The 27,983-nt window shown below is 39.8% G+C and overlaps 2 protein-coding genes, 1 long non-coding RNA gene and 1 pseudogene across 3 annotated transcripts; 2 read left to right on the top strand and 2 right to left on the bottom strand.

Moving 5' to 3' along the window:
• Positions 1-3,286: 3,286 nt before the first annotated feature.
• LOC104743786 (putative long-chain-alcohol O-fatty-acyltransferase 9 pseudogene) lies at positions 3,287-4,330 on the bottom strand (annotated as a pseudogene).
• Positions 4,331-7,758: 3,428 nt separating this feature from the next.
• Positions 7,759-9,026, top strand: LOC147928355 (uncharacterized). The gene is made up of 2 exons (XR_015580879.1): positions 7,759-7,895; positions 8,675-9,026. It is a non-coding gene; the product is annotated as an uncharacterized LOC147928355 (long non-coding RNA).
• A 12,784-nt stretch (positions 9,027-21,810) lies between these two features.
• On the top strand, positions 21,811-24,378 carry LOC104742010 (dihydrolipoyllysine-residue acetyltransferase component 5 of pyruvate dehydrogenase complex, chloroplastic). The gene is made up of 6 exons (XM_010462968.3): positions 21,811-22,844; positions 23,139-23,330; positions 23,425-23,512; positions 23,649-23,719; positions 23,811-23,894; positions 24,018-24,378. Exons 1-6 carry the CDS (start codon positions 21,987-21,989, stop codon positions 24,120-24,122), a joined length of 1,398 nt encoding a protein of 465 aa, XP_010461270.1. The 5' UTR covers positions 21,811-21,986; the 3' UTR covers positions 24,123-24,378.
• Positions 24,368-27,954, bottom strand: LOC104742009 (uncharacterized). Its single transcript, XM_010462967.3, has 2 exons — positions 24,909-27,954; positions 24,368-24,833 (listed from the first exon to the last, which is right to left on the bottom strand). Exons 1-2 carry the CDS (start codon positions 27,466-27,468, stop codon positions 24,529-24,531), a joined length of 2,865 nt encoding a protein of 954 aa, XP_010461269.1. The 5' UTR covers positions 27,469-27,954; the 3' UTR covers positions 24,368-24,528.
• Positions 27,955-27,983: the final 29 nt, after the last annotated feature.

Here is a 27,983-nt window from a genome sequence, read left to right as displayed (position 1 = left end):
CTTCTGATGATTACCCATCGCAACGAGGCGGGCTTTATGACGTTCAAGGGAACCATCCGAGTTAAACTTTAGCTTATACACCCATTTGCTATTAATGGCTTTCTTCCCCGGAGGCAGATCAGTGACATCCCACGTATGATTAGCCTCAAGTGCTTCTATCTCCTTGCGCATCGCATCGCACCATTCCTTAATGATAACCGCATCCTTGAAATGACGAGGTTCGTTGCTGTCTAGTATCGCTGCCATAAAAGAAATATGGTTTGTGGAGAAGCCCTCATTAAATAAATACTGCGAGATGGGATATAGGATCTTACCAGAGGCCGTAGAGGAGGACAATGATTCATCAGGAGCGAGAACGTGAGAGGAGTGTACAGGAAGGACGACAAAGTCTTTGAGTAGAATAGAAGGGAACTTCTTCCGCTGACCTTTGCCCAACAACTCTGGTAAACCTGGCGTAGACGGTGACTTATCAACAGACTGATCCGCAACAGGAAATGGCATCAGAGACGAGGAAGGAGAAACAGAGTTCTCTTTTGCAAGAGAAGCCGAAGAAGTATCGATTGTAACAATATGGGTTAACCCCGGATCCAACATAGCAGTGTCCTCGTGAAGAGGAATAGGTTGTGCGTACGCTGACGGTAAGAGAGGTGGTGACACCCAGTCATCGTCAACCACGACTAGTTGTGGGAACGGACGAGAAGGCGGAGACGACGACTGATGGAGAAAAGGAAAAATCTCCTCTTGAAACCGAACATCACGACATAAAAATTTTCTTGGTGTCAAGATCAAACAAACGCCATCCCTTCTTACCGTACGGATATCCAATGAAGACACATTTGCGACTACGAGGACCAAACTTATCCTTATCCCGGGAACGATGGTGAGCATAGGCTAAGCAGCCAAACGTGCTAAGCATAGCGTACGACGGACGATGACCAAATAAGACTTCATATGGAGTCTTGTTTTGTAAGACAGACGATGGGGTGCGGTTGATTAAGTGAGTTGCTGTGAGGATGCTCTCTCCCCAGAACTGAACCGGCATATGACTTTGAAAGAGACATGCACGAGCAACGTTAAGAATATGACGGTGTTTGCGTTCTATTCGACCGTTTTTTTGAGGAGTATCAACGCATGAAGCTTGATGAAGGATGCCCTGTTCTTGAAAATACGACGAGAGACACATGAATTCGGTGCCGTTGTCAGTGCGAAAAGACTGAACCGGTTTGCAAAACTGACGTTCAGACATAGCACAGAAATTTCGAATTAATTGGGAGACTTCGGGCTTAGCGGACATGAGGTATGTCCATACTGCACGAGAGTGATCATCAACTAATGTTAGAAAGTACTTAGCACCGGTTGTAGAAGGGGTACGGTAAGGCCCCCAGACATCACAATGAACAAGTGAGAAACAATCCTTTGCTTTATTATTACCCTCATGAAAAACATCTCTTGTTTGCTTAGCAAGAAAACAAATGTCACAACTCTTTAAAACCTCAAAATCCTTAGGAGAATGAACACATTCGTTTAAAGATACTAAAACACTAGGTGAAGGATGTCCGAGCCTATGATGCCACAACCCACTAGACACCTCAAGAGTCGCTGACGCTTTGTGAGACCGAGCAGCCAACACTCCCTCACGTTCTTCACCCGTTCCAATCAAAGTCCTCGAAAAACGGTCCTGTAAGAAACAAAGAGAGTCAGTAAAAATCCCAATGGAACCAGTTTGCTTGAGAAGCTTCGAAACGGATATCAAAGTGCAGTTGAAATCAGGCACAAACAAAACATTGGTGAGTAAATAAGCTGAGCTCAACAGAAGCGAGCCACACTTAGTGGCCCATGATGGATGACCATCCGGTTTCGTAACCGGTGATGGAATGATGTTAATGACATCAACCAAAAGAGAGAGATCACCCGTCATGTCATGGGAGGCTCCCGTATCTAAGACAACATTAGACAAGTGAGTTTTACCCGACAATTCTGAGGACGTGTTGGAACGTTGAGCTTCAATCAAGTTGATGAGATGCGTTATCTGACTGTAGCCACCTTGGTTAGGAGAACCGACACGAGCATTGTTAGCTGAACAGGACGATTAGAGGTGTCTCTGGTATCCGGTCGAGTACCACCTTTGTTGTCAAAATACCAGTCCGGGAAACCATGAAGTTGGAAGCACTCTGATGCTTCATGACCTTGACGCCGACAATGTGCGCACGACAGAGAGGCACGATCACGGAAGCGAGAAGCTGTAATAGCAGCAACATGAACAGGAACCTCTGTTTTGACGCTGAAACCAACCGCCTCTGTTTGGTTAAGTTCCTTGGAGTGCACGACATTGAGATTTTGCTCCTCTCGTATAACCCGAGAGTACACTTGAGTGAGCGGGGGCTTGGGGTCTTCTCCAGTAATCGTTGAGCGGATGTTGCTGAACCGAGGAAGATCTAAACCAAACAGGAACTGATGGATTCGGTCCTCTTCGCGTTCTTGAGCAATACCCGGAGCAGCAGTCACAACCAGTTTTGTAGTTCTGAAGCTCCTCCCATAACTTTGACAGACGACCATAGTATTCCAAAACGGATTGACCGTTCTGTTTACATCCAGCGATCTCATCCTTAAGAACTTGTTTACGCACACCGTTGCTAACTGAGAAACGTGACCGAAGGCTTTCCCCTAACGTCGATGCCTCGGCGATGAAAGAAACGGTGGATCGAAGTTTAGGATCAATGGAAGTTCGAATCCAGCCCACGATCATAGAGTTCGCAGCACGCCACAAGCTTAAGTCGGGGTCAGCGGTAGGTTTGGGAATAGATCCATCGATAAAACCTAGCTTGTGTTTAGCTTGCAACGAGTTGCGTAGCTCGGTAGCCCATTCAGAATAATTGTCTTCTTGTAGAATCATAGAAGATATCAAAGCTCCTGGATTGTCAGAGGAACTCAACGTATATGGTGAAGGTGGTGGTGCAACAACCACTTGTGTTTTTGGAGGAGTTGCCATCGAAGAGTAGAAGAAGACAAACGAAACAAATAAAGATTTAGCGGCGACGGTTGTTGAAGAACAACGGTGGCGGCGGCACGAATAAAAAAATAGGTCACAGAAGCTTAATGCTCTGATACCATGTAATGAGTTGAAAACGAATGTAATATGTGTTGTTGTATTCATTATGTTGACACAGTATTTATACATAGTTGCCTAGCTAGAAGATAGATTCATATCTACGTGAATATAGGAATCATAAGATTTACACATATCCTAATAATTAGCAATGAATATGCAGAAACGAGAGATCTGCGATCAGTAGTTTACAACCTGAAAAATGGAAAACTTGCGCTTCCCGAAATCAGAGAAACAAGGTTTCATTGGCGCGTCTCTCCATCATGCCACTCCGTATAAACTGAGGGAAAAACAGCAAAACCACCTGTGACAACTACAAAGCCCATCGTGAGAAGCCATGAAACAGACAACCTCACTGGCCACCACCGCCGTAAAAGCGCTGTCCTCTTCACAGCCACCTCTGTACCCGTGCAAACCCCATTTAACACAAAGAACAAAGTGACCTCCCATGTAGGAGTCTCACGGGTTATATAGAAGTATACAAGTTTATGAAACAGACCAGAGACAAGGAACGTTACCAAATACCCCAAGAATCGGAATTCATTACGGGATGGCAAGCGCACCGCACAGGATTGTAGACGCCTGACCGGAGGATAGCCGAGGCCATGATATTCCAACGGCGACCCCAAAAGTCTTGAAGAGAGGTGGCTAAGTATGGTTTGTTGAATTGTGGCTCGAGATCACACCCAAGGGGATCTAAGAGAGAATCTCAAGCTCCACGTATAGGTGCAGGAAACATATACCCATAGCACATTCTGAGGAAGAAAATCACTGTACTTGTAGACATGTAACACAACACCAAATATCATGATTTTAATGGCATAAGCTTGTTTGTGGAAATGGTTTAGAAATGGCTGAGATTTAGGGTTTTGCTGAAGTTTGATGGGGAAGCAAGTGAAGCAAACAAATTTGATGAGATTAGGAGCAACTGGGAAAAAAGGTCGTTGATCAAATGCAAACATGATGAGCTTTAAACTGGCCATCTCGGAGAGGTAAAATGCTGTAGAGCTAGAGAAATGCACAGACAAGAAGAACGAAGGAAGAACAAAAAAAGAGCACATATGGGAAGAAAAGAGAATAATCGAAGAACACCAGTTTTGATATTGGCTGAGATGTAGTAACAGTATGATACTGAGATCATTGCAGAAATCCAAACTAGGATGAAGTTCTTTTTTTTTTTTTTTTTTTTGAACAAAGGATGAAGTTCTTGAGTTCTTCCTCCATCTCTCAAATCTCTTTTTGTGTTAGTGTTGGCTGAATTTTGCCTTGTATAACAAAACAAAAAAAATGAGAGTAAATTAAGGCATGTGCTTCTTAATTACAGCTACACGATATAATCGAAAATATATATTCGAACAACGAAACAGCTTTGGTTGTACGTTCTTCCTATTTCACAATTGCTAATTATCTGCTTCTCACTCCATTGAATTTGAAAGGAATATGAAACACAAAATTAATTTAGAAGATTGGCTACTTGGGTACCATTTTACAAAAAGACTTGAATTTGTAAACTTTATAAATACATACTAACGTCTTATCAAAACTTGTGACAACAGTCACAACACTATAAATCCAAAGTAGATAACTTTCGGCTTCCATCTTCAAGACTATTGACCGTGAAATGATAAATTTCATTATGGCGAGAAGGCACTGAAAAATGTTCCGCAAAAATTAATTAATCGGCTGCTGGCTCTTTTTTGAAGATTCACTCCTGAATAGAAAATTTTACTTCCTTGTTTTTTTATTTCTTTTTTTGCCAAGGAACTAAAGCTAGTTAGTATATTCCTAACTTTATTCATTTTATGTGATATTTACTCACTTAGCAAAAAGAAAGAAAAAAAAACGTACTAACTAGCTTCTTCATGATTATTAGAACTTGTGACAACACAAACTAGAACTGATCTTAGGCATGGATGTCCAACACAAACAAGTTGGATAGGCGGTTAGCTCATAGGAGATATCACTTCTAAAGTTATCTTAGGCATGCATGTCCCCGATCAGAAATGCGAAAGTCTACTTATTATGTCTTTGAAAAGGTATCCGGTTACGTTCGTTTTGCTGTGATTCTCTTAAGTAGTTATGTATGATTCTTGCACATCAACCTGGGTTGCCGGGGTCAATACAAACTAGGGTAACAAGCTCTTTTAAGGCGCATTCTTTAAGCTTATGTTTTCTACCTATTTTCTTAAATTTCTGGTGATGTTTCATTTTATGTCTACGTACTCATCATGTAGCATATTTGAGACCTTTTAGCTTTCCTTTCTTTCTTTTAATTGGCCAAAAGTAGGGAATTTTATTAAATTATGGTTGGTAGAATTTAATTTAATATATAGTACACATAGAAGATAACCTAGATCCTAATTATATTATGTTGTATGGTGCAGAGGGAGAGATGGACTACTAGAATTAAATTCTGCAAGTTTATTGTATCGTTGCATTTATATATCTTGTTTCCTACCATTTATACAAGAACACAATTGTACTATAAACAAGATAGTACATCTAAATTGTGTTCTTGTATTGCATAAATTGGATACATACGTGTAGATCTTCTAACATTTGTTTGGAATTTTTCTGTGGAATCAAAACCAAAATTTAACATATGTTAACAAATACTACAAAAACTCACATTAATATGATTATATCTGATGGAGGAGAAAGAACGTTGAATTGAGAGAACTACAAAAGTAAATTCTATACCCTTAAAAATAGATTTTTATATTTATAAAAAACTTTTTGAAATATTAAATTAGTAGAGGTATTTTTGGAAAAGAAAAATGAAATAAGACACCAATCACATCATAAACACATAATCCTTGTACCTCTTGAGATTTTGTTCCCGTTGCCGGCTGCTTCTAAGATTTATTTTTTAGTAATGTGATTAATAGCAATTTTAAGATTGGCAAGTCCGAAGTGGTCTGATTTATCAAGCTTGATGTGATTGATCTGTTCGTCAACATAAATCAGCACATGTTGGTTGATTGGACGTCCAATGTTTAGAAGAGCTTGCACAAGGCGTGCACTCAAGTCTTTTATTATGGTGTTAACTACGCCTAACATCCGCAACCAAATCAAACCAAGATAAGAGGTAAATAAATATTAAAAACTTTGACTATATTTTTAAAATTAACCATTAATTAACTATACCACTTTTTGGAAAGTCAGTTCAAGCAAAGTCATCGTCTCTTAAATAACCACCGGTACCTTTTGATTTTTTTGTATTTTGTTTCCCTTCAATGTAACTTTTTCTTGGATTCTTGTTTTGGATAGAAAGACAAATCTTTGATCATTTTCAAACAACAACCACAATAATATTATATTTTTCACAACGATTAGAAATGGAGACAATTTATAGAAAATAAAACATATGTTAAATTTCACACACTTTTCTTTTCATGATTTTTTTATAAAAACTGGTTAAACTTATAGTATACGATATTTGTTTTGTGATATCGTTTTAATAAATTATTTTAAAATTGACTTATCATATATAAAACTATTTTTTGTTAACTATCACTTTTAGATGATGACAATAAAATTAATATATATGACAACATAAAATTATCTATCAAAATAATTAAGTAAGAACTTACATTTTTCTTTCTAGACTACTTATCAGTTTTTTATTTTCTAAAAAAAATATATAAAAAAAGATAATTTATCTTAAGTATTTAACAAAAATACCATATATATAGTTGATTTTGCTATAAGTAATGGTCTTTTTACTATATAGTAACATACTGTTTAAATAATTTCAACAATATATTGTAATCAAAAATATTTAGTAATATGTACCTTAATTTTCTTTCTTTTCATGATCCTTCTATTAAACACTATATAACATATATAAATTATAAATTTTAGTTGAACCGTAGTATTATGAATATTATTTTTTAAGACATATATTAACAATTTTATCTGTACATTTCATATATAATTGAATAGAAACTTCATTTTATATTTCAAGTTAATAATGCATACATAAACTATGCATGGCGTTGACTACTTTCTAGTAAGAGATATGTGTTGATATAAGAAAATGACATTCCACTTTTTGGTGATTATAACTGAAAATTAAAAACCTTCCGTTTTAACTGAAAATCAATGAATAGGGAGGCTTCATTGGCACGTCTCTCCAACATGTTGCTCCTTTGAATCTGACGAAAGAACAACAAATCACCTGTCACAACCAAGAAAACAAGTGTGATCAACCGTGACACCATCAGACTCAACAGCCATCACATCTTCCTCTTCACCGCTATTTCCACTGCTGTGCAGACCCCATGTAATACAAAGAACCAAGTACCTTCCCATGTAGGCAACTCACAGTTTATGTAGAAGTATACAAGCTCGTGAACTAAACCAGAGAGGACGAATGTCGTGAAACACCCTATGAACCTTGCCCAATTGGTGGACCCCATTTGGTGCTGGCATACTGAACACACCAGAAAAGATGCATGGCCGGTAAATAGCCTAGACCATGAGGTTCCAACGGCGACTGCTTGAAGAGACGTGGCTAAGTACGACGACCCCAGAAATCTTGAAGAGACGTGGCTAAGTACGACGACCCCAGAAATCTTGAAGAGACGTGGCTAAGTAAGACGACCCCAAAAATCTTGAAATGTTGATACTCCTTCTGTTTAAAAAATGTTATGTCTTCTTGGGAACACATTGTATACAAACGAGTTCCTTACTTGTTTGTTGACTACTGATTTTTTTTACAGAAGAACGTGAAGATGGGATAATTAACATCAGAAGTGAGCTTTCACTTATGGAGCTCGAAGTTCAGGTCTTTATTTCTACTTTCGATTTTTCAATGTCACGACTCACTATCTCATTGCCTTAAGCTAATTTGGTTGAGTTGTTATTTTTCAATATCTACTGTTATTCAAATATATATTTTTGACATTGGAAAATATCTAGTTTCAGCGCCTACTTATTCTCACTACCCCTATCTTTTCTAATATTATCAAAATCCCACTCAACCCTTCTTATATTATATTATAAATTTAAATTTCAAAATAAAAATAAAAAATAAAATAACCAATAATAAAAACTCTCTCTCCTCTCTCATTTGCCAAAATTGAAATAAAACGGTCTGATTTTGAGCTCTTCTCTCATTCTTACGATTTTTAATCCTCCTCCCTCTCTTCTTCTTCTTTATCCACCATTAACACTCACTTCAAGGTAGTTTTAATCTCTCTTATTCTCTAGATTAGCAATGTGACTAATTGTAGTGGAATCTCAATTGGAATGATTGGAAAAATTGTAGATTTGTAAATTTATTTGGTCTTTATGCTTATTAAGGTTAGTAGACTTGTTTCTTAGTGGATTAAGGTCTTGCGTTGGTTATTATGATTGAGAAAGGTTGAATTTGAGCTTGAATGCCGGATTTTGTAAAAAAATTTGGGGATTTCAGATCTGAGACAACTGAGACAATTGGGTACAACTATGTAAGAAATTAAAGATCCAAAAATTTGGTGCAACTGAGAAAAATAGGTACAACATTGTTTATGAACTGCTACTAAAAAATGGAAATTGACTGTTTTCTTTCTCTTTCTTTTTCAGGTGACAATGCCAAAGACTTCAGTCATACGCTTTCTTTATGATGGATACTATTCAAGTATCGGAGAAGATGTTCGATGGAGACATCATCTAGTGATGTAGCATATGCTAAGTTGGTTGAGAAGATATGCAGCAAGATAAGGGTAGATGAGGCTATGAAAAATCTGAGAGTTAGTTAGTTTCGCTTCTTATTCCCAAACTATAGGGAATACCAAATTATATTCGAGATGATGAAGATGTTGTGTGTTATTTAAAGGATGTGTCTAAAGAAGGGTTTAGAAGTGTTTTACATGTCGAATTTACCAATAAAGAAGAACAAAATCAGGGGATCAATAAAAATGAGTGGTTTTATCAAGTTCTGATAAAGGATTTGGTAACAGGAAATGTTCCAAATAATAAATAAATTGCTCTAATTGGTGGAGTGAATGATGGTGGTGGAGTGAATAAAGAGATTGCTCTAATTGATGGAGCGAATAAAGATATTTCTCTAGTTGGTGGAACAAATGATAGTGGTGGTGGTGGTATCGAAGATATGTACGTAAGAGAACCATCACTACAAAATCTGGTGGTGGTCGAGAATGAAGATAGAGATGTAGAAGGAAAAAAGTCTGGACCTCTTTTATGGGAAGATGGTTTTGATATTACGATAGGCCAGAAATTTGGAAGCAAAGAAGCAATACAAAGTTTAATTGAAAAGGCTGGACATAAGAATTGTTTTAAGTCTGTTGTAAAAAAGTCGGAGTCGTTGAGATATGTGGTAAAATATTCTGAAGCACAGAATGGTTGCAACTGGTATGTAAGAGCTGCAAGGAGTGATAAGTCTAAGCGTTTCTCTATACGAACTCATAGAAATATTCATACATGCTCTCGGTCAACAACAAGTACATGGCGAATCAGAAGGAAATGTACACCAAATATGGTTGCTTCTTTTTTGGCTGCAGATTATCCGGGTAAAATTGCCACACCAACTCCAAAAGCTCTCATTGACTTGGTTCCAGGAAGATTTGGTGTGCAGGTGTCATACTCTACCGCACGGAGAGGAAAAAAAAAAGCTGCAGATGATGTTCGAGGTACCCCAGAGGAAGGTTTTAGGCTTATGTATTTGTATATGTTCATGTTAGAAAAGATGAATCATGACACAGTTTCATATGTGGAAGTGGATGAGGAACAGAAGTTTAAGTACTTGTTCTTCGCACTTGTAACATCCGTGTTCCGGAATTATATTTTGGTTTGTGTTGAATAAATCAAAGGAGTTGATTTTAAATAATTTTGGTTTAATTAATTAAATTTTGGTTTAATCTAATTAAACCAAAAACCCCTAATCTCCCTCTAAAAGTCACGCCTCTTCTCTCCTATTGTGCTTTTGTCGACATTTTTATCAGAAAAGAGAGAGAGCTTTGGTCCATTTGGTGTGAAGGAGAAGGAGAAAGAGATCAACAAAGCTGTGTTTTAGAGAAAAAGAGAAGGAACAGAATCATCAGGGTTGGGAGAAGGAGGATCCGACTGTTCAAATCATTTCGAAAGGTATTGATTTTTTGTAGGGTTGTAGCTAAGAAATTTTCGTACACTATCCTTTTTACAGAAGTGAATTTGAGTTAATATTCTAAGAAATATCAGCAGTTTCGTGGGGCGTTTTTTCTCAATCGCTGATTGAGACCAGCGAGTGTTTCGGGATCGATTTCGGTTTCATCTGAAATCTGATCGTACTGAAATTTTGTGGGAAGCTTCTGGATATCTATAGCTTGCTTTACACCGTAGGGATTGGAAAGTTAACGGTTCGTTTTGATTTCGTGCTTTCACTTGTGAGGTTGTTCTTTACTGATTTTTCTGGCAGTTTGTTTTCAATGTTTGTTTGTTGTTGTGATTGGTTGTAGGAGCGAGTTTGGTTGTTCTTCGATATTGGAGAGCTTCTATTTTGGCTGAAGTTATTTTCATGAATCACTTGTTAAGGTGAGTGCGTGACCATGAGCTTATCTGAGCGATTGGGTTGTATGACTTGTTTTGTGTGGTGATATGTAGGTGTGGTGAATGTGTTATTGGGTGACCTGTTCAATGAATGGTTTGTTATGTTTTGTTTTTGTTTGTACTCTTGATTTGCTTGTGTGTATAGCTTGTATATGGGAGGATCGCCTCACTGGGTATTTCTGGTAATACTCATGCATCTCATTGTGTTTGTGGTGCAGGTAATGAATGTGTAGCGTGGTGTAACACCTGCGAACCAAATTGGGGATTTGGGTAAGGGGTGTCAATCGACATCAAGTGGAGTGTCGATCGACACCATCAATTTTGTTTCGACCAGATTATTTTAATTCATCGTTTTGGTTCGATCTGGTTCAATTGAAGTGTCAAACCGACGTATACATAGAGGAAACTCGACCTAGGTCGTGGAAAGAATTGTCTTGGCCATTTCTAAAGAGAAAAGAGAGGAGCGAGAGTGTTCTTGAGGGATTTTGGAGATTCTAAGCTAGATTGGTGAGATCTGTTCCTATGGAGTGGAGATCTGGTGCTAGGGACGAAGGGGAAGCCTTCTAGGGTGCTGGATTCGTCAGTTTGGATCAGAAACTTCCTGCAAAAGAGGTGAGTGCATGACCATGGATTATCTAAGTCTGAGAATCCTTTGTTTTCTTGATTTGTTGTGTGTTTGTGGTGTTGTTCTTGCTTGTGGAGGATGTGTTATGGTTCTTATAGGTTCCTGAAGCTTTTGGGTGAGTTTGGGACGGATTGGAGATGATTGCAAACGAAGATTCGTTGATCGGCTTCGAGCATAATGTATCTGTGGGGTCAGTATCGATCGACACCATTCTGGGCCTAGTGTTGATCGACACCATTCTGGGCCTAGTGTTGATCGACACCACTTTGGTGTCGGTCGACACCAACTTGTGTGTTGCGTGTGGTTGCCTGGTTGGTTGTGTTTATTTGTTGTTTTTTAAACATTGGATCTTAGCAACTTGTGTGTATAGCCCAGTAGATGGGAGGATTGCCTCACTAAGTATTTATGATAATACTTACGCATCTCAATTGTTGTTTATGGTGTGCAGGTTGTGACGTGGAATCAGGGCGATGAGGAAGAGGATAATCTAGGGTCTCGTTTGTGTGTTGTTGGTTATGTTGTTTATGTTGGAACCTTGGTTAGAAGCATGTTTGGTTGTTGGATAGAATGGTTAGGAATATTATTGTATTGATGTTATATCGGTTTTGTATTATTGGTATGTTTCTGCTGTGTGTATGGGTTATTGCAGGTTTAATGTTGTATTGTGGTTTAGGTCAGTTTAATTAAGTAGTATGGGATGCTTAATTATATATTGTAATTGTTATTATTATTTAAAAAAAAAAAAACGGGTCGTGTTGTTTCAGTTTGGTATCAGAGCCATTACGGTTCTAGGATGGTTAAGTGGATGGTTAGAGCAGTTAGGGAATTTAATTGGTTGAATTATTTTCCTGTTGCTTGATGTATGATGTTGTGTGATGAAATTGATTATGAGTAGTTAGTCAATTTGTTTGTGGTATGGAGTCCTAGTATTATCCTCTTCGAGCCTTCAATGAGATTCCACGGTAAGATGTGTGTTTGTGTAAGCTTTTGTATTGTGTGCTTAGCTTTCTGTTCTGGGTAGTGCAAATGGTTAAGGGTGGAGCGGTTGCTGTTCGTGGACGTGGACGTGGTCGGGGACGCGGTCGTGGTCGTGGTCGTGATAGGGGCAGAATCCCAGCAGTGAGTGAGTCCGTTGAGCAGATTGTGACAGCTGAGGGTGTTGGCGAGTCACAGGACCTCCAGGAGGGGTCCATGAGTGTGGCCGGTAGTGGTACTAATAGGACCATAGGTGCCGAGGGGGTCGGTATGCGCGGTGTCGGTGCTCGAGTGGCCGGTGGTGCTTGGGTTCCGGGTGTGGGAATCCCAGCAGGTGGAGCGCCTGTAGGAGGTGTGGACCTGGCGGGCTTGTTGACACAGCTGTTAGAGCAGATACCAGGAGTGGGTCCGGCTCAGGCTCAGGTAGTGCCACCAGTGGTGGCGGAGGACCAGCAGCCAGTTGCTACGGATGTGAGAGCTCATGCTCGTTATTTTTCTATGCTGAAGGAGATGCATAACATTGATATTGCGCGGTTTTCAGGTGGTACAGATCCTACTGCTGCAGATGCGTGGAGGACGAGTGTGGAACGTAACTTCCAGACTTTGAGATGTCCTAAGGAGTTTTGGGTGGACATAGGGGTCCACAATTTGGTTGGTGATGCTCAGGTGTGGTGGAGATCAGTGGCTGCTAGGAGAGTGCAGAGGGAGATGACTTGGGCTGACTTTGTGGAGGAGTTCAACCGTAAGTATTTTCCGAGAGAGGCATTAGACCGATTGGAGGTGCAGTTTCTTCAGCTATCTAAGGGGACTCGGTGAGTGCGGGAGCTGGACTTAGAGTTCAGTCGACTCCTTTCTTATGGGGGTCGGGCGATGGAGTCCGAGGTGGCTAAGATCAGGAGGTTCATGAGGGCGCTTCATGAGGACTTGAGAGTCCACTGCAGAGGGAGGAGTTACGCTACGAGGGCGGAGCTAGTGGAGATTGTAGCATAGATAGAGGATGACTTGAGGTCATAGGTAGTAGTGGTCAGTCCAGCGGTTCAGACGGAGGAGACTTTGGAGCAGAACAATCCGAGCAAGGGTAACAAGTCGGAGCAAATGCATAAGAGGAAGCGCGAAGACACGTCAGGTATGCAGCAAGGTGGGCGAGGGTGCTTTAGATGTGGAAGCAAGAACTACAGGTTGGCAGACTGTCCCAAGAAAGGTGATCCACAGGAATATCGTCGATCGTGTTACCATTGTGGGGAGGAGGGGCACATCTAGCTGGAGGCAGATGATGGAGGGTGCGACACAACCGAAGGGAGGACCGGGTGCTCAACCCGGAGTTTAGTTGGCTTTTGTTTCTTCTTTTTTCAGCTATGTATTTTAGTTTAGATTCATAAACATTTATTTCACTTGAGGATTTAATAAAATGGAGTAATTTGGTTTTTGGAATTTGTGGATTTTGTGGAAAAGGAAATCACTCGGGAGTTCTATAAATAAAAAGTTGCCATAAATAGAAAGTTTCAAAAAATAGAAAGTTCAATGAATAGTTAGGACTTGTCTATTTTTAGAAAGGGGATGTGAAATGCCGGAGTGGCGGGAATGCTTAGAGGTTGACCTGCAGAGTGGTCGCAGATGAGATGATCAATTCTCAAGGATTTTGTTTTGATTGGTGATGTCACAATGTTAAGAGAATATGCGGGTTCTAAAAATAGGAAGTTTTATGGATAGTTAAAGCTTGCTTATTTATGGAAAGTGTGTTTGCAAACAAACAGAAAGTTCTATGACTAGTTAGAACTTGTCTATTTTTGGAGAGGGTGTTTGTAAACACCGAAGTGTTTGGGATGTTTAAAGTGAGGCCTAGGGGTGGCCATGGTAGTGATGATATTCTGGGAGAGAATATCGTATTAGTAGGACATCGAGATGTTCTACGCGGATCACGGGGGTGGGAGAGAATAAGGGCGGGGGGGGGGGGGGGGTCCTAAACAACTCATGAGGAGATGGGGGTTCTCCTAAGGGGACGGGGGGTTCCCTAGATACCGATAGCTCGAGGGACTGCGGTCCTGAGAGTGGCAGAGGAGATGGGGGTTCTCCTGTTATCGAGATCTTGAAGGTGATGACCCGAGGGTGAGACGGTATGGCAAGAAGACGGGGGTCTGAGAGTGTGATCAGTATGGCTTGAAGGTTGCAACCTAAGAGCATATGAATTGGTGGCAAAAGTGTCAAGGATGTGGGGATAAGCATGGTAACCGGATGTGGATTTTTGAGATTGATGGGTGTTCAATCTTAGGTGTCCGGTTAAGATCGGATGCGGATCTCGGGGTTCTCCTAAGAGGACGGGGTTCCCTAGATACCGATAGCTCGAGGGACTGCGGTCCTGAGAGTGGCAGAGGAGATGGGGGTTCTCCTAAGGGGACGGGGGTTCCCTAGATACCGATAGCTCGAGGGACTGCGGTCCTGATAGTGGCAGAGGAGATGGCGTTCTCCTGGTATCGAGATCTCGAAGGTGACGACCCGAGGGTGAGACGGTATGGCAAGAAGACGGGGGGGTCTGAGAGTGTGATCGGTATTGCTTGAAGGTTGCAACCTAAGAGCAGATGAATTGGTGGCAAAAGTGTCAAGGACGTGGGGATAAGCATGGTAACCGGATGTGGATTTATGAGATTGATGGGTGTTTAATCTCAGGTGTCCGGTTAAGATCGGATGCGGATCTTGGGGTTCTCTTAAGGGGACGGGGGGTTCCCTAGATACCGATAGCTCGAGGGACTATGGTCCTGAGAGTGGCAGAGGAGATGGGGGTTCTCCTGGTATCGAGATCTCGAAGGTGACGCCCGAGGGTGAGACGGTATGGCAAGAAGACGGGGGGTCTGAGAGTGTGATCGGTATGACTTGAAGGTTGCAACCTAAGAGCAGATGAATTGGTGGCAAAAGTGTCAAGGACGTGGGGATAAGCATGGTAACCGGATGTGGATTTATGAGATCGATGGGTGTTCAATGTCAGGTGTCCGGTTAAGATCGGATGCGGATCTCGGTGTTGATGGGGGGTTTAATCTCAGGGTTTCTGTGTGTTGACCGGGAGGGTCAGGTGTATGCTGGTCGGGGGGGGGGGGGCAGAGTGGTGATGATTGGGAGAGTATGGTTTGGATTGACCAATGGGGTCAGGACTTTACTGACCAGTGGGGTCAAGATTATGTGGACCATTAGTGTCCTGGTTGCAGTAGACCGGATGGTTGGATGGTGCGAACCGTTGTGATGGTGGTTTGATGAGTTTTGCGGTTGAGTGGCAGTGTGTTCAGATTCGAGGACGAATCTTTTATTAGAGGGGGAGAATTGTAACACCCGCGAACCAAATTGGGGATTTGGGGAAGGGGTGTCAATCGACACCAAGAGGAGTGTCGATCGACACCATCAATTTTGTTTCGACCAGATTATTTTAATTCATCGTTTTGGTTCGGTCTGGTTCCATTGAAGTTTCAAACCGACGTATTTATAGAGGAAACTCGACCTAGGTCGTGGAAAGAATTGTCTTGGCCGTTTCTAAAGAGAAAAGAGAGAAGAGAGAGTGTTCTTGAGGGATTTTGGAGATTCTAAGCTAGATTGGTGAGATCTGTTTCTGTAGAGTGGAGATCTGGTGCTAGGGACGAAGGGGAAGCCTTCTAGGGTGTTGGATTCGTCAGTTTGGGTCAGAAACTTCCTGCAAAAGAGGTGAGTGCATGACCATGGCTTATCTAAGTCTAAGAATCCTTTGTTTGGTTGATTTGTTGTGTTTTGTGGTGTTTTTCTTGCTTGTGGAGGTTGTGTTATGGTTCTTATAAGTTCCTGAAGCTTTTGGGTGAGTTTAGGACGGATTGGAGATGATTGGAAATGGAGATTCGTTGATCAGCTTCGAGCAGAACGTATATGCGGGGTCGGTGTCGATCGACACCAAGTGGGTGTCGGTCGACACGATTTTGGGCCTAGTGTCGATCGACACCACTTTGGTGTCGGTCGACACCAACTTGTGTGTTGTGTGTGGTTTCCTGGTTGGTTGTGTTTTTGTTATTTTTTAAACATTGGATATCAGTTGCTTGTGTGTATAGCCCAATAGATGGGAGGATTGCCTCACTAAGTATTTATGATAATACTTACGCATCTCAATTGTTGTTTATGGTGTGCAGGTTGTGACGTGGAATCAGGGCGATGAGGAAGAGGATGATCTAGGGTCTCGTTTGTGTGTTGTTAGTTATGTTGTTTATGTTGCAACCTTGGTTAGAAGCATGTTTGGTTGTTGGATAGAATGGTTAGGAATATTAATGTATTGATTTTATATCGGTTTTGTATTATTGGTATGTTTTCGCTGTGTGTATTGGTTATTTCTGGTTTAATATTGTATTGTGGTTTAGGTCGGTTTAATTAAGTAGTATGAGATGCTTAATTATATATTGTAATTGTTATTATCATTAAAAAAAAAAAACGGGTCGGGTTGTTTCACGTAAAATTATGGCGATGAGGATGAGGATGATCTAGGATCTCAATTATAGTGTTGTGGTTATGTTAGTTAGGTTTATATGTTTCCGCTGTGCATGTGGATGCTTGGTTTTATGTTAATTGGAGTTGTAGATGTTGGTTTATAGTTTGGGTTGTAATTAAATATTATGGGATATTTAATTAGATTTTTATTATTAAAAAAAATGGGTCGGGTTGTTTCAGCACTAGGAGTTTCAATTGAAGGCTTCCGAGTCATGAGAAAAGTGATCATTTTGGATGGAACCCACCTTAAGACTGCATATGGTGGAGTGCTGATTGTTGCTACAGCTCAAGATCCCAATCATCACCATGGACTTGAAAGTTGCTTTTGGTGTAGTGGATGGTGAGAATAATGAAAGTTGGTTTTGGTTTCTCGAGAAGCTCAAATCGCTATACCATGGACCTGAAATTGTGTTTATATATGACAGAAGCTTCAGTCCCATCAGGGCAATAACAATGCTCTATCCATTGTTTCACCATGGGCATTGTATCTACCATTTGTCTCAGAATATGAAAGGAAAAGTTTTTGGAGTAAACAAAGCAATATGTGCCAAAAAAGTTCAGGCAATGTGCTTGGGCTTATACAGAGGCAGAGTTCTTACAACTTTATGGTGATTATTCGTCAACATATCCTTCGGCATGTTTGTATCTAGATGAGCACACGGAGATAAAGCAATGGGCTAGATGTTATTTTCGTGGTGATAAATACAGCCTAGACACAAGCAATGCTGTTGAATCGATTAATGGTGTTTTAGAAAATGCAAGGAACTACTCATTATTACATATGATAGATGCTATTATCGAGAAAATGATTGAGTGGTTTGCCAAACATAGAAAATCTTCTGCAGAAATATCAACTGCACATAAGCTGGTTCCTTTTGTGGAGAATGAACTTCACAAAACATGTAAGGAAGCAAAATTGCTGGTGGTGAAAGAGCTAAACAGTTACCGACTTGAATATAGTGTGATAGGACGTGATGGTCTACAATATTTGGTTAATTTGAGAAGCAAAACTTGCAGCTGTAAACGTTTTGATATAGACAAATATCCATGTGTGCATTCAATAGCAGTTGCAAGAGAAGAAAAGAAGGAAGCAGATCCTGAGATGCAGTTATATGACTTGTGCTCAAAATATTATTGGATTGAGCTTTGGGTTTTGGCGTATTCGAGGACGATTTATCCGGTTCCCCATAGTTGTCAATGGATTGTTCCCAAGGAGATGATGAAAATGTTAGTATTGCCTCTGGATTATGATGTTAAACAAGGAAGAAGACAAGAAAAAAGTACGCATCTGTTGGAGAACATAGAGGAAACGGAGGTAAGAAGAAGTTAAAAGAAGCCAAAGAAGCCGAGTGGTACATGTGAGTGGTTTGACAATGATGGTGACCAAAATTGATTCCTGATTGCTTTTATTGTGATGATTTTAGAAATGATGGTGTTTGTGTTTGTGATTGATGGTGTATGTGAAACTTATATGTTTTGTTTCGTACAACTGAGTTTAACAGGTACAACTATTGTTAATTTCCTTGTCATATTTTTACAATTTTTGAGTTGTTCTGTTTTGGTACAACTATGTACAACCGATACAACTATAGTCTATTACCTTGCTTAATTTGCAGAATTTAATTAAATTAGAAAACTTAGAACCAAAATATAAAAATCTGGTCTTTTAAGGTTACTTGGTATGTAACAACCACAAAATTTTAACATAGAGATCCACTTCACATGTAAATAACAAATCTAAATCATAGAAATCCAAATTCTTCAATAAACAACCTTAGTATTTTAAAGTTACTTTGTATATAAGAACCTCAAATTATGAGATTCAAGAAATCATGGTGATTTCAAATATTTATATACAAGATGACATAGGAAATCTATTCTAATTATGTAATACCATAAATAAAACTAGAAAAAATGATCTAGAGTGAAGAACAACTAATTTTTGTGTTTTTTAGAACAAAAAACAACTATGTTCATTTTAGCACAACTGTGTACAACTGGACAACTATATGAATTTTTGACGGCGCAAACAATTAATTTTTATACATGTGAGGTTCTTTGACGGCGCAAAAGGACAAAAACAAAATGCGTAGTTGTACTTAATTTTACTCAGTTGTACCAGAATAATAGTCAAAAAACATATTTTAAATAACCCAAGATTGTCTCTATACTGGAAATTCATTCCCAAACTTTCAATATTTTTGAGCCTCCTATCAAATCCATCTATCTTTTTATCTATCTTCTGATTAACTTCTATGAATCCATTTTCCATGACTTTCATCAACCTCTCCTCAAGTTCCTTCAAACTAGTCAGATTTCTTTGTTGTTGGTGCCCCTCCATATGTTCAGCTGCTGACAGGTTTTCTTGTTGTTGCTCCTCCAAATGTTCGACTAGTGGAACATTTGCCTCTCCAAATCCTCGAGAAGCAATATCTAACTTATAAATATTTTCCCACCAAATCTTCTTCTTCTCTACATCGAGGCGCTTGTTCCATTCATCAGCAATTGGGTCCATAAAATCATCATCTTCATGTTGTTCCATGATGCGATGCAAAAGATCTTGCTCAACCTCCAATGGTTCTAAGATACTTATGATGTCCTGTAAAGTACAATAAAACAGAGATTAAAATAAAGATCTTATAAATTTTTGCTAATCTACTAATGGTACCAACATCTTACATTATCTGTCCCAAATTTTTCGTTTATTTTTTCAAGTGGATAACCTTTTATTAAAGAATCTTTGAGTTTTTTCTTGCACGTCAATGGACAGTCATATCTAGCTCCTACTACCACTTCTTGATATTCTCTGGACAGCTGGAGAATGCACTCAAACGCCAAAACCTATAAAATAGGTTACACTATCAAATATCTTAAAATCATAGAAAATAAATAGACTTATTAATTAGTCCTTATCTTTTACCTCAAGAGGAATTATGAACCCTGGGAATACAATTTGATCTAGCACTTTGCCATTGCAATGCTTCATCTCATGATATATTGTTTTGATATTGTCTTCAAAAGTCATCCGTCCGCATGGAAATGTTTCTACCGCTTTCAAATCGTTCACTATTTTCAGAATGAAAGGATATGCTATTATACTTTTTCTTTCCTCTTATTACATTGGCTAAGAATAAAAGGACAGCCACTTGCAAGCGATCTCCATTGCATTTATCCTTCATTGAATCTAGCTTCTTTTCCACATCCTTCACTATAACATTTCTAGACCCAAAAACCTTTTCCACAAATTCAAATTTTCCATATTCCTTCTAATTAAATCTTAAATCGTAGTCATGGCAATCAAAACCAGTGATGAGAGCATGTTCTCTCATTGAATAGCGTATCGGTACACCATTCACTACGAACCAGCAGACTTTACGTTTCTTTGTACGAGTAGTCCATAATAAAAGCATCCACATTGCCATAACCTTATTATTTTTGTGCCTAGCCATGTGCCATACACTCAATCCGAACACAACCTCACATAAACTCATTATCTATCTACATAATTATAAGCAATGAAATGTGTTTTTAACACATTTCACGAAATCATTTCACAAACACACTTCCCAAACTCAGAACTCACAAAATTCAAATCCTATTCACATAATTCAGAGAACTAAACCCAACAATTAGTCAAATTAGGGATCAAAGGAAAGAAATAAAGAGAATAGCTTACAATGATCGACATCTAAGAGGAAACGACAAATTCCGATTTCTCACGACTAATTTTGATTTCTCACGGCGGATTCCTCCATAGAGAAGAAGAAAGGGGATTGAGAGAAACAAACGGCAAAAAAGAGAAGAAGAAGACTAAAGAGTATCGAGAGAAGAAGAGAAAAATAAGATGAAACGAGATTGATCCTCCTCTGTAACTGTCGACTCGAGTCGGAGAAGAAGAAACACGAGAAGAAAAAAAGATAATAAAGAAATTAGGGTTTTGTTATGGATTTGGGGATTTAAGATCCGAAATTGATATGGATATCCATATATAGAACCAAAATTAGGTTGGGTTAGTAAATATGAAAGAAACCTTAAATTTATTAGTCTTTTACTGATTATCTAAATAAAAATAAATATTTAAATATGTTTTTTTATTATGAGGGGCTAAATAGAATGTAATTGGAGCAAAAGGGGGCAGAGAGATTAAAATCCGAAAATGCATGAGTGGGGACCAAAAGAAGACAAGTCTTGAATAAGAATGGGTGTACTAAAGCTGGAGACTTTGAGGAGGACTTCAAGAAGGGGAAGGAGAAGAAAGTAGGAGTTCCAAGGTTTTAGTGTCTCTTATAAACTTGTTTAGATGTTATATAATATGTAGTAAATAATTGGTATAAGGCTTTGCTTGATGACTCGTTTTAGTCCAAAATATGGTACAATAATGTATGTTTTGGATAATTTTTTAATAAATTTTATATTTTATTAAATCAAATTAAAAAAAAATTGTGCTAGCAGAAAGTATATTATTGCAACAAGCTAGTATTAACAAAACCATAGTTTAAAATTTTTGCTACTATTAATTATAATATGGCAAATAAAATTCGTTACTAATAATTTTAATATGCCGATAAAATAACACTATTATAAAAAGATAATTAATAGCATAGGGAGAAAATGCTATTGTATGTGCCCCTCTAAGATGGCATCGGCAAAGACAGTGTCTACGAAACTTCTATCGAAACAATATAATAACGTTTTTCGTGTGCTAAGAATAGACATATTTTTTGTAGTGTATGCGCTTTATTTACACCGACTACTTCAACGACCATGAAGGTGAAACGTATGATTGTCACAGTTGCGAGCTTCTTCTTAGACATTGAGTGATCCTCATTGTCCTCAGAGATTGTTTTGACATTATAAAACTCACAAGTAGTTTCTTTGTCTCATAATAGTATTTCTTGATTGCTTAATCTAAAAACTTTCAATTAGAACCAATGAGAGAGAACTCCTACTGAAGTTAATATATTTTCTCATTATAATAAAGGGAAATACAAAAGCAAGTGAAACCGTGGGTAAAAAAAGCTATAAATAAGGGTGAAAAGCGCAATAGTTATCTATTGGGCCTTCACGAAAAGCCCAACAACAAAACGCGCGTGTATCACACCAGTAGAGTGGCACCAGTGATCGTCACCGGTAAATTAGTTGGCAACTCACTCCGCCTGCTCTCTTCGATAACTCCGAGGGAACCTCCTCTCTCTCCTCTCTCACTCCTTAAATCCCATTTCTCTCTCTCTGGCATTGTGATTAACGAAATTGGCAAAAAAAATGTCTCGTCTTCTCCAAACACCATTCTTACCCTCCGTGTCTCTCCCCACAAAAACACGATCATCCGTTCCGGGTTTCCGGGTAAATCCCCGGACCATCCCAATCCAAGCAAAGATCCGAGAAATCTTCATGCCTGCACTAAGTTCCACGATGACCGAAGGCAAAATCGTCTCTTGGGTTAAATCCGAAGGCGATAAGCTCAACAAAGGAGAGAGTGTTGTCGTTGTTGAATCCGATAAAGCTGATATGGACGTTGAGACCTTTTACGATGGTTACCTCGCTGCAATCATGGTTGAAGAAGGTGGTGTTGCTCCCGTTGGTTCCGCGATTGCTTTGTTAGCTGAGACTGAGGATGAGATCGCTGATGCTAAGGCTAAAGCTTCCGGTGGTGGTGATTCTAAGCCTCCTCCTCCTCCTCCTCCGGCTTCTCCTCCGACTCCTGCAGATGAATCACCTGTGGCTGTTGAGAAGAAGGTTGCGGCTCCCGTGTCGGTTAAGGCTGTGGCTGCGTCTTCGGTGCATCCGGCGTCTGAAGGAGGGAAGAGGATTGTTGCGTCTCCGTATGCTAAGAAGTTAGCTAAGGAATTGAAGGTTGAATTGGCTGGTTTGGTTGGAAGTGGACCGATGGGAAGGATTGTGGCTAAAGATGTTGAGGCGGTTTCAGCTGGAGGAGGAGTTCAAGCTGCCGTAGCTGTTAAGGAGGTAGCGGCGGCTCCTGGTGTGGAGCTGGGATCGGTGGTTCCGTTTACGACTATGCAGGGTGCTGTGAGTAGGAATATGGTGGAGAGTCTTGCGGTTCCTACTTTTAGAGTTGGATATACGATCACTACTGATGCTCTTGATGCTCTCTACAAGAAGGTGAGTAAGTTCTGAAAATTAGGTTGGTTGAGATGATAGGAAACTGGAATAGATTTGGTTGATGGGAATAATACAAATGGATGGAAATTTTTTGAACTTTATGATAGAAAATTTGAAGAAGATTGTAGCTTAAGGGCTGCACTTTTGTTACCTATAGAATCGTTCACCACTGATTTGGGGGTCTCGTTTTGTCCAAGGTTTATATGTTGGCCAATAGATAGCTCAGAAGCACACACTGAGTTCAAACAGTAAGTTTATGTATTGATTTGAATTGTATTGTTTTGTTTGGTTTAGATTAAGTCGAAAGGTGTGACAATGACGGCACTCCTAGCAAAGGCAACTGCACTGGCACTGGCAAAACATCCAGTTGTAAACTCTTCCTGTAGAGATGGTAACAGTTTTGTGTATAACAGTAGCATCAACGTTGCTGTTGCTGTTGCTATTGATGGTGGTCTAATCACTCCGGTGCTTCAGAACGCTGATAAGGTTTTTTTATCTTTTATATGCTTTATAACAGGTTTTGCGTTTTATTTTGTCTTCAAAACCGGTATAAGCAGATTGTTCTTTCTTTTGTAAATAGGTTGACATTTATTCGTTGTCTAGAAAGTGGAAAGAATTGGTTGATAAGGCCCGAGCCAAGCAGCTACAGCCTCAGGAGTACAACACTGGTAAACCTAATACTAGAATATAGAAGTGATTTGAGTTTGAGATTTTGCAACGGAAATGTTTGTTAAGTAGATTCATAATCAGTTGTCAATATTGTTTGAGACTTGATACTTTTTTTCTCCTTCCGGTTAACTTCAGGTACCTTCACTCTATCTAACCTTGGAATGTTTGGCGTCGATCGGTTTGATGCCATTCTACCCCCTGGAACTGTAAGTGCTTTTTAGTTTTTAAATTGTTTAGCCTAACAATTATGCTAAGGAATAACAGCTCAATGAGTTTTTTTGTCTATGATCAATGAAGGGAGCGATTATGGCTGTAGGAGCATCTCAACCTTCAACGGTTGCTACTAAAGACGGACGCATTGGCATGAAAAACCAGATGCAGGTAAATCTTACTATCAACCATCGTTAGACCTTGTTCCTATACTCCTTTTGTCTTCATGAATACGTCTTGAGTTGTCCTGGGAACTTGTCACTGATGACTGGTCACTTGCATGCAAATCCACAGGTTAATGTGGCAGCAGATCATCGTGTCATTTATGGTGCTGATCTCGCACAGTTCTTGCAAACATTGGCAAGCATTATTGAGGACCCAAAGGACCTGACATTTTAGGCCAAATGACTGCTTTTCGCATCCCAGTCTTCTCTGATTTTGATTTCATGGGAGCTTGTATTTCTGCGGTAATCAATTTCTTTGATAGAGTCGACCTTTCAAGAGTACTGTTGAACATATCATTTCTTTGTTTTGAGCTATCTTTGCAACATTTGGCGCATTGAAAGGCCTTCTCACATGATTTTGCTACTGACTTTTTCATATTTATCCACTTCCTGTGATGAATCTAATATGGACTGATAATATTAAACCACAACTCTGAATGCATTAGATCCTTCTTGTTTCTCAGCATCTCTAAAATGGAAATGCAGATAATTGTGTCTGCCAGAGGAAAGAAATCTCCATATGCTGCTTATACATACAGTAACAAGCAAAAATTTACACATCTATCATCTGACACTTTTACTTAGAGTCTTGTGAGCATCTTTAGGACAGTCTTCATCTTTGGCCTTGCCCCAGGAGAGATGTTTATGCAGGCAAGAGCAACACTGAGGGCACGGAGCATCTGCCTTGTTGCTACAGATGATGTTTTACTCACTCTGAGATCAAGAATGTTGTTGCACTGCTCTTGTTGGCTTGAATGACTCTGCACCCACTTAGCCAATTCTCTTCCTTCGCTTACCGCTTGCCTTCCAGTCAGCAACTCCAAAAGAATCACCCCAAAGCTGTAGACGTTCCCAGCCATTGTCACCCTCATAGTGTAAGCATACTCTGATGAAAGATTAAAAGTGAAGGATTAAGAGAGTTGACGTTTTTTAGACAAGCCGAAAAAGATTTTGCACTCACCTGGTGGAATGTAGCCGATGGTGCCTGCAACTGCTGAGAGGCTGCTGTTGCTTTTGGAAGGATCGATTACCTTAAACAGTTCAATGTCCCCTACTAAGGGCTCAGTGAGCGACTTGAGCATAATTTTTTTACTAGAGAGATCTGGTAGAAGGATTGGATCACGGCCGCTGGGTTTGGATCCATGCAAGTAAGAGATCCCCTGAGCTATTCCAACCGCAATACTGTACCTGCTCGTCCAATCAACCACATCACTGGTATGGTTGTGTAGGACATCGTAAAGGGTACGCATGTGAGGAAAGTCATAGATGAGCAAGCATCCTTCTGAATAGAGCACATATGCTAGTGGAACCATTACGTTCGTGTGATGCAGCTTGCCCAACATCTCTAGCTCTTGCTCTAGTTGCTCGCTACTGGCTTGCTGGAAAAGCCTGTCTCTTGTGTTAAGTCTTTTGATAAAGTAACTCGAACCAGAGGGCATGACTACTCTGTAGTAACTCCAGAACATTGTCTGATGCAGAGCATTTTCTGGATTCGCAGCAGCTTCGACAGTTTTGGCGAAGTTGATGTTTGATCTGTGTATAGCGTTTGAAGTGAGAAGCTTTCCATGAATGACCTCGGGGAGAACAGTTGATCCTTCTTCATCTGGGTCGACCTGCATGTTGTTAATTCCCTTGAAGCGCCTAGAAAGTTTCAGCACGATGACAGTTGTGATGCCTGCCATGAGAGCAAGAACTCCAAGGACAACAAATATTACAACCATAACTAGTTTGCTTTTCCCAGATTGGCTTTCATTCTCATTTATTGACTTGATCCCGGGGTTTCCACTGATATTAACGAAAACATTTCGGCTGAACCTTGGCATATCTCCGCTTAGTTGGTTGTTGGAAAGTATGAGCTGCGTAAGGGATATTAAACTGCCAGAAAAAGGGATTTCGCCTGAAAGTTTGTTATTTGACAGATCAAGAACTTCCAAGTTAATAAGTTCAAACAATGAAGTGGGGATAGGCCCTTCAAACATGTTGTAGCTGAGATTCAATGAAATCTGTAACTTTGGTGGCATTACTGGAATCCTACCGCTTAGCCGGTTTTGTCCAAGCTGAAGTTCTATCAGATTCTCCAGATCTCCAATGTTTTCAGGTATGGTACCAGTCAGATGATTGCCTTGCAAGTTCATGTTGGAAAGCTTCTTTAGCTGCGAAAGAGAAGATGGTATGGATCCACTCAGAGAATTCCAGCTGAAGTTGAGAATCAAGAGGTTAATTAACAATGTGATAGTATCTGGGATTTCTCCGGTAAGCTTGTTTTGCTGCAGTTGTAACACTTGAAGGCGGGTAAGGTTTCCAAAGGAAGGAGGTATTATCCCGGTGAACTCGTTCATAGCCAAGTTCAGAAGATTCAAGCTTACAAGGTTTCCAAATGCAGAAGGTATGTGGCCTGATAAACGATTGTTGTCCAGCTCCAGATAGGTTAGGTTCTGCAGTGATTCAAACGCAGCAGAGGGCACATGCCCTGTTAGCTTATTGCTTCCAAGTCTCAGCCTAACCAGGCTAGAAGAAATGCTTTGTGGTATCCGTCCAACAAGTTGATTAGATGACAGATCCACAGAGACGAGTTTAAGCTGTGACAAAAGATCACCTGGAATCGACCCGTTTAGGTGGTTGAAGCTGAGGTCTAAGTTTGCGAGGTTCTTAGTGATCCCTGATGGGATTACTCCGGTGAATTTGTTACGGTTAGCTGCAAATCTGCGCAAAGTTTGGATGCTTGAAAGTGATTCTGGGACTGGCCCGCCAAAATTATTGTTGGAAAGAATTAAACTTTCTAACGTGGAGAGGTTTCCCAATGAACTCGGGATTGAGCCAATAAGATGATTATCACTGAGATCTATCAGCGTTAGTTCTGGATAATGTCCGATGCCCTCGGGGATTGTACCGCTCAAATGGTTATCTGAAACCTCGAGCTTCTCAAGACTTTTGGTCAAATTGATCGGAACAGAACCTGTTAAACTGTTGAAGCTAAGATTCAAACTCCTCAACTGAACCATCCCATCAAAACCATAATCACGAATGCTCCCACTCAACACGTTGTAAGAGAAATCAAGAACCTTCAATTTGGACAAACCACGGAAACTAGGAGAAGAAGAGAAGTTGTTGGAGCTCAAGTTCAGATGCTTAAACCCAAGTAGTCTTTCGCAATTCGTCACAAAACCATCTGGGATTAACCTCAAACTGTTGTTGGAGACATCGAGAGATTCCAAAGTCTGGAGATTGCAGACAACTGGTAAGAAGGAAGAATTGGAGAGATCAAAGCCAGAGACAGAGAGGCTAATCACAGAGCCATTGTCTGGCCGGCTGCAAAGAACACCGTTCCATGAACATGGATTCATCTCTGAACCAGGACGGTTCCAATCCGGGATATTAAGGAAACTTGAGAGTTCGATCATTGTATTTGTCTGGTCCGGAGACAGCTCCGAGAAACATACATGGCAACAAGACAAGAAGATGAAGGAGAGACGGAACATGAACTTACCTGTTTCTGGAGGAACATGTATCTTCTTCATCATCTTTCTTGACCCCAGTGATTATTGTTTTTAGGCAAAAAAAAAAGGATGATGAAAAGCTTAACGCGTAAAGAGTGCCGAGAAAGTTAGATTAGAAAATGGAAACAGACAGGTCAAGGAAAGTGAAGAGAATGGTTAACAGTGTGTACTTCTGTCGTGTTGATTGGGTTGAAGGAGTTGACTTGACTGATGCGTTAACACAAGTCTTTTTCGAGTGAAGCTTTCCCACGTTATCACTCTTTTTTTTTTTTTTCCTTTTTTGATAAAAGTAGGTTCACATTGTTGGGGAAAATTGACCATAATAGTTTACTTTTGTTCTTTCATTTTTCCACTGTAGAGGAAAGGAAACCGTAGAGAACTCTCATCATTTAATTTTTTCTTTTAAAAGGAAAAAGATAGGCCTTCAAAATTTCAAAGAAAATGCTTATATTTATTAGCCTTTTCATTTGTTATCGTTTGAGTTTTGAGTTTAATATTATTCATAAATTAATAATACTTTGTTTGCCAGAATTCTTGCA

Source organism: Camelina sativa, chromosome 14, assembly GCF_030686135.1.
Source record: "Camelina sativa cultivar CO46 ecotype springtype chromosome 14, ASM3068613v1".
Classification (NCBI taxonomy): Eukaryota; Viridiplantae; Streptophyta; class Magnoliopsida; order Brassicales; family Brassicaceae; genus Camelina; species Camelina sativa.
Note: the sequence above shows the minus strand (reverse complement) of the source record. Positions and strands in the feature narration are given on the sequence as shown.